This window comes from Lagopus muta, chromosome 6 (assembly GCF_023343835.1).
Source record: "Lagopus muta isolate bLagMut1 chromosome 6, bLagMut1 primary, whole genome shotgun sequence".
In the NCBI taxonomy this organism is placed as follows: domain Eukaryota; kingdom Metazoa; phylum Chordata; class Aves; order Galliformes; family Phasianidae; genus Lagopus; species Lagopus muta.
The window spans coordinates 40,665,093-40,682,774 of record NC_064438.1 but is presented as its reverse complement, the minus strand read 5'-3'; the positions used below and the strand labels follow the sequence as shown (position 1 = coordinate 40,682,774).

The 17,682-nt window shown below is 36.7% G+C and overlaps 2 protein-coding genes across 2 annotated transcripts in view; one reads left to right on the top strand and one right to left on the bottom strand.

Moving 5' to 3' along the window:
- The window catches only part of GTF2A1 (general transcription factor IIA subunit 1), a 29,291-nt gene extending 25,626 nt beyond the window's left edge, over positions 1–3,665 (top strand). The window contains exon 9 of the mRNA XM_048947567.1: positions 614–3,665. Within this exon, the coding sequence (XP_048803524.1) occupies positions 614–721 (108 nt within the window). The 3' untranslated portion in view covers positions 722–3,665. The remainder of the gene's footprint in view (positions 1–613) is intronic.
- Positions 3,666–10,900: 7,235 nt separating this feature from the next.
- TSHR (thyroid stimulating hormone receptor) overlaps positions 10,901–17,682 on the bottom strand; it is a 50,315-nt gene continuing 43,533 nt past the window's right edge. Inside the window, exon 10 of the mRNA XM_048949383.1 lies at positions 10,901–15,925. Coding sequence (XP_048805340.1) covers positions 14,515–15,925 — 1,411 coding nt within the window. The 3' untranslated portion in view covers positions 10,901–14,514. The remainder of the gene's footprint in view (positions 15,926–17,682) is intronic.

Here is a 17,682-nt window from a genome sequence, read left to right as displayed (position 1 = left end):
AGTTCTTAACATTCCAAATCCTAGTGTCAAACTCTAATAATTTAGGTAGAAAGTTAAATACATCTACTGTCTATCTGTATATGAAGTAGTCAAACTAGTTTGCAGGTAGAAAGGAATTTAGACAGCACAAGCAAAGAATAAACTTAGTGTTGGACTCCTTCAGGACTAAGTTTAAAACATCATTCTTTGTTTCAGTGTTTGAAATAGAAATATCTGTCTTTCCAGTGGAGTTTCATGGTATGTTGTAATCAAACTAATTTATTAAAGCAGTAGAAGTTGATATATATTTCTCATGTTTCCTTTCCAACTATCTCTAAAAACTTTTAAATGCTTTGTATTTTACAATGCCTTTGAATTTGCGTGGTTTCTTGGCAGTTCCTGTGAGATTTTTTAACCTGGTTTGACAAATGCAGCTGAAACTGCTAGATCTATTATTAGGATTTGTTCTCTATGGCTAAATGCAGAATTGATTTTCAGTATGTTTGTAGTAACTTGGTAATGTTGTTTAATTGTTTTTTTCATTTTTCTTGCTGATGTAATTTACTATATAGTTTATGCATTACTGCCTATTTCTGATGCAGAGTAAGACTTCAACTTTTTTCCCTATTTTTAGATCCATAGAAGTAAAAACAAATGGAAATTTCATCTCAAGGATGGCATCATGAATCTTAATGGAAGAGATTATGTATTTTCCAAAGCCATTGGGGATGCAGAATGGTGAAGTTTTTAAGACAAACAAAACAAAAACTCCCTGTAAAAGGAAAAAAATGTTCAAAAGCAGGAAAGGTTGAGACTTGGACATATTCTGCAACCAAAATGTGTTTCTGCACATGAAGCATAAGCAAAAGTATTGGAACAAAGGTAAAATGTGGCAACAAAGACACTACTTCAGATGAGCAAGCCATGGACTGTAGCAGCTATAGCATTGTCTGGGAGCTGGTTTTGTGTGTTAGGAATACCTTAATTATCAATTCTACATACAGGTACCTACAGCTGGTATTTAGCATGTAAGGCTTTGTCCCCCCCTTCTTCCCATGGTTTAAGATTTTAAAATACTTCCAATGATTGAAGGAACTCTTCCCTGTGATAGATTATTAATCTGAAAATGCTTATTGTGTGTACAAATCTTTGCTTTGAACACTTCCTTTTGGTAGTGAGGATGGTCAGAATGTTACTTCGACTGTGTGCAAGCTTTGTACAGAAGGGTAAGAATTAAGGTGTTAAATTTTAAATAACTTGTATAGGGAAAATATTTTTAATTCTGATATGCTCATTAATTATAATATCTATTTGTGGTTTTCAGTTCAGTTGCCCGTAAGCAAGTTGTTGTTCCTAGCAGTTATAAAATGTTAAAATGATCATTTATATTTCAAAGTTATTTTAATTTCATATAAGTGATAATTTTCATTTAGGACTGTTTTTTTTTTGTTGTTGTTTTTTTTTTGTTTTTTTTTTTTTAAATACTAAGCACCTGTAGCTCTGGGCTCCCCCTGCCCCCCAAATCAGACTGCTTAACTTTTTAATTATATTCTTGCTGTATGGTGGTGGTTTCAGCATCACTGAACTGAAACAAATAATATAGCTTCCATTGACTTCTTCAAAGTCTTTTTGGAGGATTTCTGAATCAAATGTGTAGGTAATCACACAACAGATGCATTCCTTCACCTACTTACTACATCCGTAGTACAGACATCCACTAAATTTTTAATATGGAAAGTAACTTTAAAACTATTAAAATCCTGGCTGCAGCTCTTTTAATCAAAGATGTGCTTTACTAAAAAGTGTAGCCGTAAGTTACTTGTAGTAGTTAATCTCTCTGAAGTTTCCAGGTGGCATGTAATTTCATGAGGAGAGCTGCACGGCTTTGAGAACACAAATTATATTAAAGTGTCTGTAGACTGACTTGTTAAAAGAAAATCATAGAGGCTCTAGATCTTGTGTGGCCACTTCGTCATATGCCTTTTCCAGAGGTGTGGTTTTGTGATAATTTTTCTTTTAAGCAACAAGGTCGTTTCTCTCTGCTTCCCCTTCTCTCCTGAGAACTGAACATTTTTCTTCACACATTGGATATTCTCACAAATTCTGCTTTCAGAAATGCAGTTCCTTTTGAATGAGGAAAGGAAATGGGCATTATACCTGAGAAACTGTTGAGGAGAGAATGTCCACATGGCTCACCATTTCAAATACTTTTCTTCCCCTGAGTCCTTGGAAAGGCAATAAGAAGAACACAGTGGACATTATTTGTTACACTGAGGAAGACCTGCAGAAGCAGACAGTTGACCCATAAGTTCTGCCGTTTTTCTGTCACTCTGGAGAATGAAACTTACTAAGCATTATTTAATGAAGTCACAGGTATATTTTAGCAGGATATAAGCACTGCCCTAATTTTCATTCTCTCTGATTTACTTGCCTTGAAGTGTATTTTTAGTCTCAGTAGTATTTTAACAAACAAACAAAGTACTCCAAAATACCCCCCCAAAGAGGGTTTCTTTACTGTGATTTTGTATATCTCTGCTCTCATTGATAAAGAATAAAACTGCCTCTAGGTCATGCCTCGAGCCATATGATTGTTGTAAGCCATTTACATACATAAGCTTTATGAAAAGTTAATTTTTTTTTTGTTCTAATTCATTCTTTTGTAATGTCATTATTTAGAGTACATTTTTGGCTCGGGTCTCTCAGACTGATTGGTGTTTGTTTTCTTCTGAACAAAGCAGATATTTTAGTTATTATTATTATTTGTACCACTGTTGACACTTCTGTGTACGAATGAGATGAAGTCAATATTGTATCCGTTAATTCCTTCCTTCTCCTTTTCCAAATCTATTACCAGTGAGTCTTAAGTAGTGGACTTAAGAAAAACTCCCTTAACAGCACAACTAAACCAACGAAAGGAAGAAATCCCTTTAGCTATAGATTCCTGATGAGACTATTGGAACCCAGATTACTTGGACAACACTTGGTTTTCATAACGTCTTAGAATTTTTTTTTACCCACTTATGCATACTAGAAGCTACACAACCTTTTTATTTATTTTTATGGGATAGCAGAATTTTAAAGGTAACTCAAGTTTAGGCTGTTCCGAAGGATGTCTGAAGCTATCTGAACTTGCATTCTTTTGCAAGCTAATTGTATGATATGCTTTTCAAATAAGTTTTGTTACTTTCAAATACAAGTACCTGTGAAGTTTTCTGTAAGCCAGTCAAACACAAATATACCAAACTGTGCTCTTATTTCTACATCAAGTGTTCCTTTTTTAAATCAAAAAGCATGTTTTAATTTTATTTTATTGTAGCAGCTTGCTGTAAGAATGTAGTTTGCTTAATTTTACTATTGTACTTGAACTTTAATCATGGTTTTAACAATGTAACTGAACAGACCATTTCACTAGGTTCGACAGAAACCATTCCTTCAGAGGGCAAGGGATTCCCATGTTCATAGTTCATAAATGATTTTTTTTTTCCCTTGGAAATAGTTTTTGATGCTGTTTTATTTTTGTTTACTTTTTTTTTTTAAATAGTTCAGTATTACAGAAACAAATAATGATTTCAAGAGGACTTATTTAAAATTTGCACAGATAATGGAGCACCTTTTAATGACAGAAAAAATGGGGAAAGATAACTTCATAATTGTAACCATGATGACTGATGGAAACTTGCAGAGCAACAGGGCAAAATTGGTACTCTTATGCTTTTTTGGTTTGTAGAATGCCTGTTTTGCCAGTATGACAGATTTTTTTTGTTTGTTGGTTTCCTGAAAGAGTAAATTTCCTGTAGTGCTTCAATCATAAAAGCAACTTCTTTGCTCTAATTCTGTTGGGTTCTAGTGTGTGCAATCATTTAAAAACATCTAAGTTGAAAACATGTTCAAATATGTTTTCTTTTAAAGAGATAATAGAAAATTTAGTCACATAAGGAACTTTATATTGGACTATTTAAATAAAATAATGATTTTTATCCCCCCTGAGTTGCTGGTTAGTGACAAGATTTCTTTGAGGCTTTGTACTCCTTGTTCCTACATTAGACTTACAAGATGCATTTGAACTTCATTCAGCTTCCTTAATGCAATTTAAAGTAGCAATTGTGGTCTGAGTTATTTCCAGGATTATGATACCTGATTCTGTAGCATGGTTTCTAGAAAATGGTAAAAAACATGTTGTCATGTAACAGAATTTTTTACAAATGGTTTTCTATTTCTGCTGCAGAATAGAAGTGCTAATGTAAATTTCACCAAGTCTGTGAAAATAATTCCACCATGTGACAGTTAGCAGTAATTATGTCACCATAAAGCATTGCCAGAGAAAAAATTCTTAATTCCAGTGAAGCAGTTGGAGACCTTGTTAAGTAAAGTGCATTTTGATTCAGTCTCCTCAGTTTGTTTAAAACAAAAACAGAAACAAAGAATCCTTTTAAAACAAAATGGTCAAAAATTCTTCCCAGCGCAAAAGCTCCCCATCAACTGCAATAAGATGTTCAGGAGGTGAAGAGTAATTCTTAGGATAATGCACACTGATATTGGGCTGCTTTACACAGCACCGTGGGGTTTGTTGCGTGCCACCCCCTGCCCTGTTCCACACACACCTGAAATCAGAATTATTTTCAGACTTTGAGAGTAATGACTATAAAAGATGAAGAAACTCGCACATCATTTTGTATTGATGTCTGGCATTTAAGGTCTTGTTTTCCCATTGCTTTGATTGGTTGGGAAATGTGTGAAAAACAGTCCATTGGTTTCCCTGTTGTCTACTTTTTTTAGGGAGTTCATGCAATGTGTCTTTTAATTATTATTTGGCGGATTTGACATTGTGGAACAAAAGGAGCTTTTTTAACAGGATGAACTACCTTGAGTTAGCTAAATGTACAGTCATTCAATGAGACATGTTCCAGAGTGCATAGGGTACCAATAGAATATGGAGTGGGGGAATATCCTTTTTTGCTGTTCTGAGCTACTATTGTCAACTGCTGTTGTACATATACTGTTATGTGTAAGGGGGTAAATATATTTATTATGTTTGTAAAATTCATTCTGTACAATTGCAGATCAAGGTTGCTCCTCTGTGATATACAGGATATTATGTTTCAAAGGCCATGCTTGGAATACAATTAGAGAACTTAGTATTTTGATGTACTAAGACCTATTTTAAGTTTAATATTTTGCCTTTGCAAAAACTTTAATTAAAGATGTTATTTAAAAATGTTTGCCACTTCATTTAGTATCTTGCATGTGTGCATTTGTTTAATATCTGATGTTTAATGAATTTACTGAAGAATCTGAATTAATTTTTGTAACATGAGTAACCTCTCTGTTACCTATGTGTTGAGTTTGCTTTGTAGGCTTTCCATTTAACATAATCAGAATGACATGAAAACTCACATTTTAATCTTGATTCCAGACATCTGTAATTATAAGAATTATTGCCCTATGGTAACATGAGCCCTAGGTTTTGAGACAAGATTGTTTGAATAACTTGGTTTGCATACAGAATACCACTTCTGTAGATGGAAATGCAGGATGATACTGGGAATGAAATACACAGTTGTTGGAGGAGAACAGACTGATAGTGAGGATTTTGACAGTGAAACTGATTTGACAGAATTGCTTTCTAATGCAAGCAGCTGACATATCTTCGGTTCTGGCTAACAACAGTTTATTGAGACAGCATCACTCGTGCTTTATTTTTAAATCTGACTTTTGAACTCAAAATCATTTTTGAAAGGAGTCAGAGGTGATTCTGAATAAACATCAGTAATTTTGTGTTCTACCACTGCTGTCAAAGTTGTGCAAAAACAAACAAACAAACAAACAACAAACACAGGCCTTGAAAAAGGCCTTTTGGTTTGGCAAAAAAAAAAAAAAAAAAAGTAAGAAGACGAATCAAAAGAGAATGAAAAGCAGAACAGTGACAAATTAGGATCAAACTCAAGTTATGTGGATTTTTTTTTATTTCTTGTTTGTTTTTTTATTTTGTTATTCATGATTAACTGTGCTTTTGCAGGTGGCAGGAGCAAAGCATTTCAAGGTTATGTTTTGGTAAAATCAAGTACTTACACTGATTGGAAAAACGGTATTTTGATTTCTTAATGGCTTTATTCTTTAACTGCAGAAGTATGAGGATAAAAATATTAGGAGGTTAGCATAGCCTTTAACGTATCTCCATTTAAATTTAACTAGGCATTATCCCTTGCAACTTGTCTTAAATCTATTAAATTCAGAGTTAGTGTTTTGTGTAGGTTTTTTGTTTGTTATTTTTTGCTGGGACTTCTGTCTGTTAGAAGTCTGGTTCAAGTCTGTAGGTGTTGCTGCTTACAGTCAGAGAAGGTTATGTCAGTTTTCCCTCAGAGTACTTTTTTTGTCAGTAATGAGATTATGCCAAAACCATTTCAGGGGTGACGACATCTGGTTATCTGCAGTTTGACTTTTTTGTGTTTTTTTTTTTTTTTTTTTTTATCTTTATTGTGGCTGTGTAACAATCAGAAAAGTAGTTTTATGGCAAACTTTTCCACTTACTTTTGTGTGACGTGCCTGTGCAATTAAATCTTTTTACATGGTATGAAATGCCTGTCCTTGCTTGACTTGAAAAAGGATAATCTGGAGGTAATTCAGGGAGAATAAATGCTGAAAAATTTGCTTTCCACTTTGCTTTCCAGAGGACAACAAGTTGCCCATTAGTTTGTGGAGTTCGAAATCCGCTCTCTAAAGACAGATACTGGTGTTTTAAGTGTTTTAAGTACCTTTTAGCACTTTATTTTTTTAAATTATTTTTTTAAAAATGCAGCTGTGTGCATTTGGTTTACACATTTTCATTCTTTTTTGTACAGAAATTACAAAATACAGTTCATTTTTGTACAGAAAGTTACTGAAACTGAACACAGCAAATATCTAGTCCAATAAAGTGTATTTCAGTAACAAGTGAAACAAAGCCTATTGTTACATTGTAGACAAAACCTACAACCACAAAATTTCTTACCTGTAGATGCCTGATTCTATCTACTTAGAAATGCTTTTAGTTTGCTAGAAGTGCCATACAAAGCAACTGCACTGCAGACAAGTCCTCTGGACATGTGGAAGAGGAGACACATTTGGAATCCAGGAGATCTGGGGTTCTGTTTCTCAAGGTGCAGGGGTCTATGCAGTACTAGGCAGGGTTTAAAGCCAAGGTGACGTAAGTAAATCCTACCTAGCAGACGTAAGTTAATGATGGAGGAAACGGTTTGGACTAAAAAAAGGTGATCTTTTCTACTAAACCACCTTGCTTCCTCAATTTTCCAAAGGCGTGTTCCCATTTCTCCTAGGAATCATGCCATGAGGTTCCTGCAGACAGGACTTTGTGTCCTGCTTGAGCAGCACCTGAAGATCTCACAGAGTTTTCCCTTCAGAGGAGCTGCCTGACTCCTTGTGGTCTGCTCAGATTCTACAGGTAATGTTTTCTGAGAAACTGCTCTAGGGAGCAGAGCATTTTGTACAGTGTTATATCGCAGTTTTCATCTTGTGGAGCTTCTCGTAGATTTTGTTCTATCTTGGGTTTCCCATTAGAAAAGTCAAATTTTGGATGTTCTTTCTCCCTGGGCTTGCCTTGTTGGAGCTTTTATCAAGTTTAAAAAATAAAAATAAAAAATTTGGTGCTGGGAATAATATTTCTGGCAAACTATTCTCCATGAGCATTAAAGCAGCATCTAGTAAATTTTCCTGTGTGTTCACAGAGTTAAAGAATTGCTCAATAAGGATGATGATGAAATGCTAATGCTGAAAGCTGTTTGGTTAAAGAAAAATGTATTCCTGTTGCAGCCAATTCTGCATACATCACGAGTTACTTTTGGAAGGGCTCAGAGAGGAAGCAGGGCACTTGTTAATTTCAGATCAAGTTGCTCTAATGTCATACCTTTAAATAGATCTCTAAAGTCTCCCTGAGGTGTCTATAGGTATGCTGCCATACAGCTTAGAAAAACTAGGTAATAGATATGTTTAAAATGTTAAGAGGTTCTTCATACAGAGCACAGGATTTCTTCGATGGTTGGGGAAGGATACCTAAAGAGCTTCTGGAAAAAGGAAACGGAGAACACAGAATAAAGTAACCAGACCTCTTATAAAAACTGAGTGCAAATATATTTAGCTGTACAAAGAGAAGTATATATAATGAACAAAAAACTTTATCCAGTTTCTTTTAATAGAAAAATGTATCAGCCAGTGTGTTAGCCGCCCCTTCTAATTTTTTGATCAAAATACACATAGTTACTGGATTTCACTGGAAGTCAATAGCTAGCTAAAAAGAATTGATCTGTTGTTTCCACAGTTCCCTCTAGGCAGCAGCAGTAATCTGTGTATGATTTAGGGAATTCTTTTGACTGCAATCAAACTACAAACAGCATTGTACATGCAGCACAAACACAACCATCAAGCTGCTTGGTATTTCACTGCTATCCTATATGTACCAGCCAGCAACAGGCCATGGAGAGGGCAGACATTTAGACAGCACCTCAGGATTTTGGGTGATAGGTTTTTTGTTTACCTAACTGCGTTCCTACTTGGGTTTTCAGCTTTGTTTCCACATCAGACGGAGTGCTGTCATTTTCCTTCACTATTAGCTTTCCCAGGAAAAGCTGCTGTCTTTCAGCTTTCAGAGAACCAGCATGAGTTTTGCAGTCCAGTTTATCAGCCTCAGAGTTTGGAACAGGGAGGCTCTTAGCAGTAAAGTTGTTCTTTTTTAGAAAAGTATCACTGTCTCTGTCTCTATGTATAAAATATACACAAGTAAATGTCCCATTGTAGCAACTAGTTATTGAGCTTTTTGATATATATAACAAATGAAGTTCATATTCATAGCAGATCTCATTTCTTAGAAAAGAAAGAAAAACAGAGAATCCAAAGTTTCTCCATTTGTCCTCATCACAGCATAATGAATATCTAAAAACCAAAGTGAGTGTGCCCCTCTTTATCTAACAAATTAAGAAGCTGGATGAGCTTCAGATGAACCACACAAGTGTACAGCAGTAAAGACGTGGGTTCAGATGGCACTTAAAAGGTTTGGCACTCTACATAATCAGAACAGTATGGAATGCTGTTCTGCCTAAGAAGCAGAGTAAGTTTGAAGGTGACTTAATGTAGAAGACGGGCTCTTGGAAGGAGCAAGTTTAAGATGGCCCAAGTGAGTTCCAGATTCTCTGCTGTATTTTATGAGACTTTTTTTTTTTTTTTTTTACTATGTAAATAGATATTATTCTTAGGGTGGAAAATAAGACTAAAAAGTTATAAAAACTAAAGCTTTCCACAGGATTAATATCCTGTTGAATCTGAGGGCCTGAGATAATTTGAACTACTGTAGCAATTCCTATGAATGTGTGTACTTGGTGTGTGCAGAATGGGAAAAGGAAGCTAAAACGGATGGGTTTTACTGACAAAATGCTCTACTTATTGACTTCAGAGAGTCTCCTTTTTGTTGAATTTCACATCTCTATAGTCATACAAAAGTAAGTTGGGCCAAATAGAAGTAAACAGGCAAAAAGTATTTCAGTTTTGATATAGATGTATTATTGGACCAGTATGAATTAGAAGTCTACAATGATGTCAGAATATCTCAGTGTGCGTCACTGAGACTTCTTAACCACCTTCTGTTCCAGGGCATGATAATGGCCCTTCACATCTTGTGCCTTAGCCCATAAACCCTACATCAAAGTGCAGTACAGCATATGTTTTCAAAATCACTACCAAGAAAGGAGTGCTCAACAAAGAGGTGTGGTTAGATGTCCAACTGATTTTGGGCCTTACCTCAGCTTTAACTATTAGCCAGAAGCCATACGATTACCGAGTGATTTTAAATCAAAGATACCAGGCATCTGCTAGGGAAGAAAAAAATAATACAAACAAACAGAAAATCAAGCCAAGAGATTGTACTGCTACTACCAAGCAACCTGGAAGGAAGGATTTGTTAATTTTAAAATGTAACTATAGTCTGATCAAATCAAGCTTCACTTTTCAAGATTTTCCGAAGACTGTGCTGTGTGCATTAAGTATATCAATTATCCAGCAAGAAAGGAAATGAAAGTGCATTTCATTTATGTTAATAAGCCAAAATACAGTGGTAGTGCATTGAAATTTACTTTTTATTACTTGTATTACTTTCAGATTCCAAGATTCCACAGCAGATTGTGCTTTACTTTGACTGTATCTGACACACAGTGGGTGGCATCTTGTCTGCTTATTGAGGAAAATGCGTCTGTCTTCAGATGGAGAGAAAGAAGAGCAATACAGGTCAGCTATAGACAGTTTAAACTGCTCAGAGAAAGTTCAACATTCTCACAACTAAGGCCGCAGCTCAGCTTTGCGGCTTTTTTCTTCACTCTGTGAATGAAGAAATCTTTCCTAGTGCCTGCAAACAGAATCATAGAAGTTTATGCAGAGAAAATAAAAGCATTCTCTGCCACAAACTGGATTTTTACATTCTGTTCCTCCATCTGAAATTCTGGGCAAGCGCAGAAGACTGTGACTCTTGCCATTACTGTGCGGGGCTTTGAGAGAGGACAGCCAGGTCCTTGCAGCAGATGCTCAGGTGTAAACCTGAGCTGTGAGGTCAGATCCATTGAGGTGGTGTGAACTGGAATGGTGCTGCTCTCCACTCATCTGGATTTTAAATTACAAGGGCACTATGATCAGGCCTGATGAAGGAAGGTGCAGTCAAAGATGACTTTGCAGTCTGAACTGAGGATCTGGTTGAACACAACAGCAAATGGCTGTAATGGAACAGTCTAAAAGTCTGTCTGTGCCAAAATCCTGATTGTGATCTGCTAACAAGGTGCGGTGAGAGAAGCATAGAAGGTCAGGCAGGCATCTGTGCTTACCCTAAGTACACCCATCCATCATGCAATTGCCAAGCAGAGCAATGAGGCTAAGTTCAGGAGAAATATTCTTTACTTCTGTAGGAAAAATTGCTTAAAATTTTCAGAAAAGCTCTCTGGGCCTTTTACAGTTTCAAACAAAACATTTTATTCCAAAACTCTGAGTTATTCCTGAAGTATTCTAGAGGGAAAAAAGAAGCACTTCATACCAGAAATAGTACATCTTGCTGAGACATTTAAAATAGCAAGTATTACATCAGGATATAAGCAGAATCAGAATGGCTGAAGGAGCTGATCAGAGCAGAAATGTGAGAAAATTTGTATAGGATACAACTATTTACAGGTAAAAATCTGGCAAATAAATTATTTAAAGTCTACTGCCTGGATGTTTCCCATAGCTTTTAAAATATTTCTTATCAGCTTTAACACAATAAAGACTATACAAGACAAAAAATATCTAACTTTGTTCATAAAGGCAGTATCACAGAATCCTTTCATTTCAATTGACAAAAAATAGATATGCAGAGATGGGAGGTTAAAAAAGTTCAACAACGTATCTTTCAAAAGTAACAGCAAATGACTGCATTAATTCAAAAGCATTCTGCAATCAGTCCAACACACCACATCTTTCCAATGTCCTAGTAATTTTCATGACATAAACCTTCTGGTTTAGTTTAAGGTAAAGTTTAAAAAGTTTGAAATAAGTGATCTGTGGTAGTTTTAAAAAATATTTTTTAAATTAATACCAACTTCGTCTTTTCTCTTTTGAAAAAAAAAAAGACCACAATTGAAGCTGGGATTTTTTCCCTGCTGGTACCCTAGCACATATGAAATTTATAGCATGAATATACAGTATGTTCATTGGAACTTATTGTCTTAGGTGCTGAAGTGAAAGGCACTCATCAAAGTATGGATGGGTAACTTTTTTTTCCCTGTAATGACTACTCCAGAATCAGAAGTACAGTAGAATTGAGGGCAGGGAATTGCATCTTATAACTTGCTTCGTATACTCTTGGACAGGGCCATGTGTTCTGAAAACAACAGTTCCAGGGGTGTTTGCCTTAGGAGATTAGAAGAATCTGTGCAATAAGGAGCTACATTTGCATTTCTGATTATCACCTGCTGAGTCCAGGCCACAGAGCGGTTTCTGTTTCCAAGACAGCTGAAAGTAAAATGAAAATGTGGAAGCATGCTCCTCCCCAGAATAGGCAGGTAAATCAATCAGTAATGCAATTTTTTTTTAAAATGGATTTAACAATGACATAATATTTTTTTATGAGACCGTGTCACATTGTTGATGAATCTAGGTGCTTGTTTCTGCACATGGAAGCAGCTTGTATTCATAATCAGTAGTATGGAATCAAAATGTTTTTGAACTGAAGTAGTACATGGCATTCACAATCGTGCAGTTACTGGCTGTAGTAGCTCACTTGAAAGGACTCTGCTATTATGTTTGTCTGAATATTACTAACTCTCACTATAGAAGATCCAACTGCTGTCTGGTCAGTTTAATCACTGTTCCCCAAAGACTAATTCCATGAAAATAGTATTGATAGTGTAGATATTACAAATGGAATATTAAAATACCTACCTGAAGGTGGATATACGTTAAGTATTCTCTGTTCTTGTGACAGGCCTTCCAAATTGATGGATGAAATGATCAATTGCTATCTTGTACTAGTCCAACAGAGCTAGTCTCTACCTCTGGCTGAGAATGGGTCTGATCCTGCTGGCAGGGCCAGGCACTCAGCCCTCATAAAAATGTTAAGGAAGCTGATGCAAAGTAGCTTCTACCTTGAGTCTTCATGTCTGCAAGAGACATAGAGTGCCATACCACAGTATGTTTGCTACTGCATGCGGATGAACTGAGCATGGCCAAGTTTCATCTGTGATCTGACCCTTTTTAGCAGCAACTGTGACAGAAGAATGGTTTAGTGCTTCACTGTAGCAAGAGTCTGCATGATGTTCCTGGTATGAGTTTGCACTTCCTTAAGTACAGTGTGGAGAGTATGCACCTAAGCTGCAGGAACACATTGGCCAGACATAAACTGGCCATGTCCTGGATGTGACTGAACTGCAAATGATATGAAGTTCAGATATAAGTCTCCCCACAGAGCACAGAGATGTTCTTAAGACCTGTTGCAGGTGTTAGAGGTTGGCCTTCAATTCAGTACCTGAAGGGCATGAAGTAGCCTGAAGGCAGGATACACCTTTTTTTTTTGTTTTGTTTTTAAGTGTAGATGCAAGCTTAGCACAGCAAGTGCTAGAAGGAAAGTCATTCTAGCCATGTGAGGGAGAGGTAAGTATGGATAGCAGTACAGTGTTTAGTGTAATACCTAAATAGTCAATTGGATGGCGCCAGGTTTCTTTTTTCCAGCGATGCCCAGTGACAGGACAAGGTACAATGGTCACAGAAAGTTCCATTTAAACATGAGAAAAAACTTCATTGCTTTGAGGGTGACAGAACACTGGAACAGGTTACCCAGAGAGATTGTGGAGTCTCCTTCTTTGGAGATTTCAAAACCCACCTGAATGATTTCCTTTGCAACCTACTGTAGGGAACCTGTCTTAGCAGGGGGTTGGACTAGATGATCTCCAGAGATCCAACCCCTACAATTCTGTAATGATAAATATGGACAGATTCATGGAATCATAAAATGGTTGAGGCTGGAAGGGACCTCTGGGTCCGTCTGCTCTAACCTCTTCTCAAGAAGGATCAACCAGCACCATGTCCAGGAGACTTTTGGAGATCTCCAAGGAGATTTCACACCTCTATGGACAACTTGTGCCAGTGCTCAGCCACACATGCAGCGAAGAAGTGCTTCCTGATGTTCAGACCAAACAGTACTGGGGTTAGGTAAAGAATGAGGTGGTGTGAAAATTTAGTACAATCTTAGGTTTTAGAAAGCAAAAAATATGAAGATCATTAACTTGACTTGATCTTCAGAAGAAGTTCAGACTAAACCATTTCCTATTTAGGTTCATGAAATAGTGAGAGAAACTGATACAAAGAGATTTTATGTAACACACAAGGGCAAATGCCCATGTTTATCATCGGTTACGGATAGCAGTAAAGTCAATGGCATTAGCCTTTAATCACTATAAATGCAATATGAAGAGGCTTCTTCTTGCAATTCACCCAACTAAACCAAAAACTGATAAATTGCATGTCAGGGTGGTAGAGGCAGATGTAATCTGCTTCATTTTAGCTCAGGTGGAAGTTTTAGGAATTTGCTCTTAGAAGAAAAAAACTGAACCATTTGACACATAGCCAATTGCCATTTGAGATCTCCAACTAGTATCTTAAAATATAACTTTATCTATAAAACTACATTCTTTTTCAGTCATAAAAGTTCCCTGACATTTTATGCTTGGTCTCCTTCCCTATTTTCTTTAGATAAGGGTACATTTCGTAGTTGCTGTCTTTTTCTATACATTAATTTTCCTATACATATATATAAATTTCCCATCCATTTCCAGCAGTATAATTGTAACAGATCTTGTGACCTATACTGGTATGAATGTGAGACAAGAAGTTTCAAGTGAAAGAGTTGTCTTTCTGAAGGTACATCAGCCACAACAAGGGTAGGGTAGGGAAAATAGGGAGAAAACATGCACTTCTCACTCAATTTACTGTGTACACAACAACATGTCAACAAAATTGTGACTGTGTGACTTTGAGACATCATAGCTCAGTTTGCTTGCATTCTTCCACAAGAATTTGGTTTTGCATTGTCATAGCAGGAAGGTAATCGTTGACTGGGTCTTGGATGCTTGTAAGAATCTGACCTAACCCTCGGCTGATTCTCTGCCCATAAGAGCCGCTGCTGTTTTTGACTGAGATTGTCTGACCTCTGTAGACTTGAGCCCGATGCTCACATATACCAAACTTGCTCAGCAGGATAAATACATCTCTTCGGAAAGCTTTGGTGAAAATAGCGTATAGAAATGGATTGGCACAAGAATTGAGTGGGTAGAAAAGTACCAGCAAAATCTTGGAATTAGTGACTGTTATCAATGGTTTGTTCATGATAGCAGATAGGGCATGGAATGAGATAGGAGCCATGCACAGAAAATCAGTGAAAATCAACACAGCCATCCTCTTGGCAATTTTGGTGTCTTTGTCTCCTGACTTGTACTGAGGGTTTCGCACAGTGGTATAGATTTTTATGTAGCAGGCACAAATGATGACAAAAGCAATAATGTTACATATTAAAACAAAGACAACATAGGCTTCAGCCACTGGTGTTTCAGTGTCCATAGGTAAGCAGATGCTGACTTTGCTGTAGCTGCTGACTCCAACCAGTGGCAAAAGGGCTAGAAGAAAGCATGAAAGCCAACCTCCCAGCATGATAACCAAAGCATGACGGAGGCGAATCTTTCGATTGGGACGCATGGCAAAGGTGATGGCATACCAGCGCTCCAGGGTGATCACAGTGAGTGTGTATACAGAAAGCTCACTAGCAAAGACTGTGAAGAAACCTGCTGTGTTGCAACCAGGCCCTGTCTGCCACTCTATAGCATGATTATAGTATTCTGATCTGGTGTAGAGGTCCACTGAAGCAATCAGGAGAAGGTATAACCCCATACAAAAATCAGCAAAGGCTAGATTGCACATAAGAAAGCGTGGTACGGTCAGTTTGTAATGGCTGGTTAGAAGGATAAAAAGGACAAAAACATTACCTACAATGGCCAGCAAGTTCACAAACCATACCACAATCCTCAGAAACTGGTATCCCATTATGTCCTCACAGGGATTAAACTCATCAGGCTCTGGAGTGCATATTACATCCTCACTGCCTCCACAGACAAGATAGTCATAATGACTGTCAAAGGCCTGCATGTCTTCAGTTTGAGGATTTTTGAGCTCTTGGCCAAACCCAACATTTTCTTCCCCATGTTCTTCCAAAAATATGTAATATTGGGAATTTTTGTGGAAATTCCTGAGCTTGGTGTTTTTGTCATAAACAGAATCAGTGCGGTCTGTGTATTCTTCTGTATAATCTTTGTAAAATGGTTCTCTGATAGCTCTGAACAATCTTCTATTTTGAAAACTGTGACTGCCAGTCTGGTTACACATCAAGTACTCCAGAATTCTGAAAGAGGACAGAGGGAAATCACCACTGGCATTTACAGTTTGAGGTGAACAAAGGGAGCACTTAAAAAAAAAATACCAAAGGAAAATGTAGCTATAATAATGTAATCAGTTACGTATTTGTTAGCAGAACATAAAGTAAATGAAAAACTTGAGAATTTCTGAGATCAAACAGAAAATTTCATTATCAGAATAGCTGCTGTTTTTTACCTACATCTTTCTTTTCTTGGTGCCTATCAGATATCCCCAGAAGAAAGCTGGTCTGCCAACTTCTATAATCCCTGTTATTTATTGGAATCCACATTCTTAGTCATTCACAAGCCTCCTTATAACTTTCTAGATAACACACAGTATTGTATTCCTTTTTATTTTTACTCACAAATCTGTTTTTCACAGAATGTTAATAATAATCATTTCTATTCTGTGCATTTTCTCTACTTCCTTACAGCTAACTACCAACATAGTATCACAGAATCACAGAATGGCCAGGGTTGGAAGGGACCTCAAGGATCATGAATCTCCAACCCCTCTGCCACATGCAGGGCCACCAATCTCCCCATTTAATGCTAGACCAGGCTGCCCAGGGCCCCATCCATTCTGGCCTTGAACACCTCCAGGGATGGGGCATCCACAACCTCTCTGGGCAGCTGCTCCAGCACCTCACCACTTTCTCTGTAAAGAACTTTCCCCTGACATCCAACCTAAATCTTCCCTCCCTCAACTTAGAACAATTTCCCCTTGTCTTGCAGATATCTACCCTTTCGAAGAGTTGATAGTAGCTGAGAATACTGTACTCATGGTATCATGCATCTGCATTTGTTATCAAGAATATTTTTTTTTTACTAGAAAAAAAGTTGCAATTAGGTATCTTTTATCCATTGTCAAGTAAGCTTTAGCATTTTTCATTTCCAGTTGTTTAGAATTTGAAGTTGCTTACAATTTGAGATTGCTTACAATTTAATCTGAGAAATATATGTGTCTGCTAACAGACAAGCATGTCTCTGTTTCATTTTATCATTTGACTGTGCTGAGCTCTCTCTGCATATTCTACTTGTCTAGGTTTTGAATCTCTCTCCTCCTCTGTTTTGTTTGATTGCTCTCATTTTCCCATTCCATTGTAATTGTGAATAGTATTGGTATATGAGTTTATTCTTGAATAATTCATAAATTTATCATAGCATATTTTAGTATCCTATAAATTCAAACTACAAACACTGCATTACTGAAGATTGAGGCTGTCTTGTTAAATCAGAGAATGGCTAAAATAACAATTCATAGCTCTTAAAACTTATTCAGCTTTAGAGAAAATTATAATGGATTTGAATTCTGCATTCTAGAATTGTGCTGCTAACCACAGCACAGTGTTCCTCCCCATGTGCATTCCCCCAGCAGATGAGCTGCTCTGTTCCACTAGGACATCTATAAATGCTTTTTTTTTTTTTTTAATCCTTACAAAATAGTTATTTCAGAATCACATATTCTCAGATTTTCAGTTAGAAAGTATCTGAAACATGAGGTTGCAAACCCCCAAAACTTATTTTTGCAGCCCTTGATATAGTACTTTTTTTTTTTCCTTCTGGGCTTAGCAAAAGGAAGAGCCTTGCAAAAGGTCCTACTGATCCTGTGATGTATCAGAAATTATTTCCTTTCTGAGTTTGAAGCTGTATCCCTTTGTTTCAAAGAATGTACTCAAGAACTAGAGAAAATGTTCATAAAAGTGCTGATTATGTACTTTTGTATTAATATTTAAAAATTGTC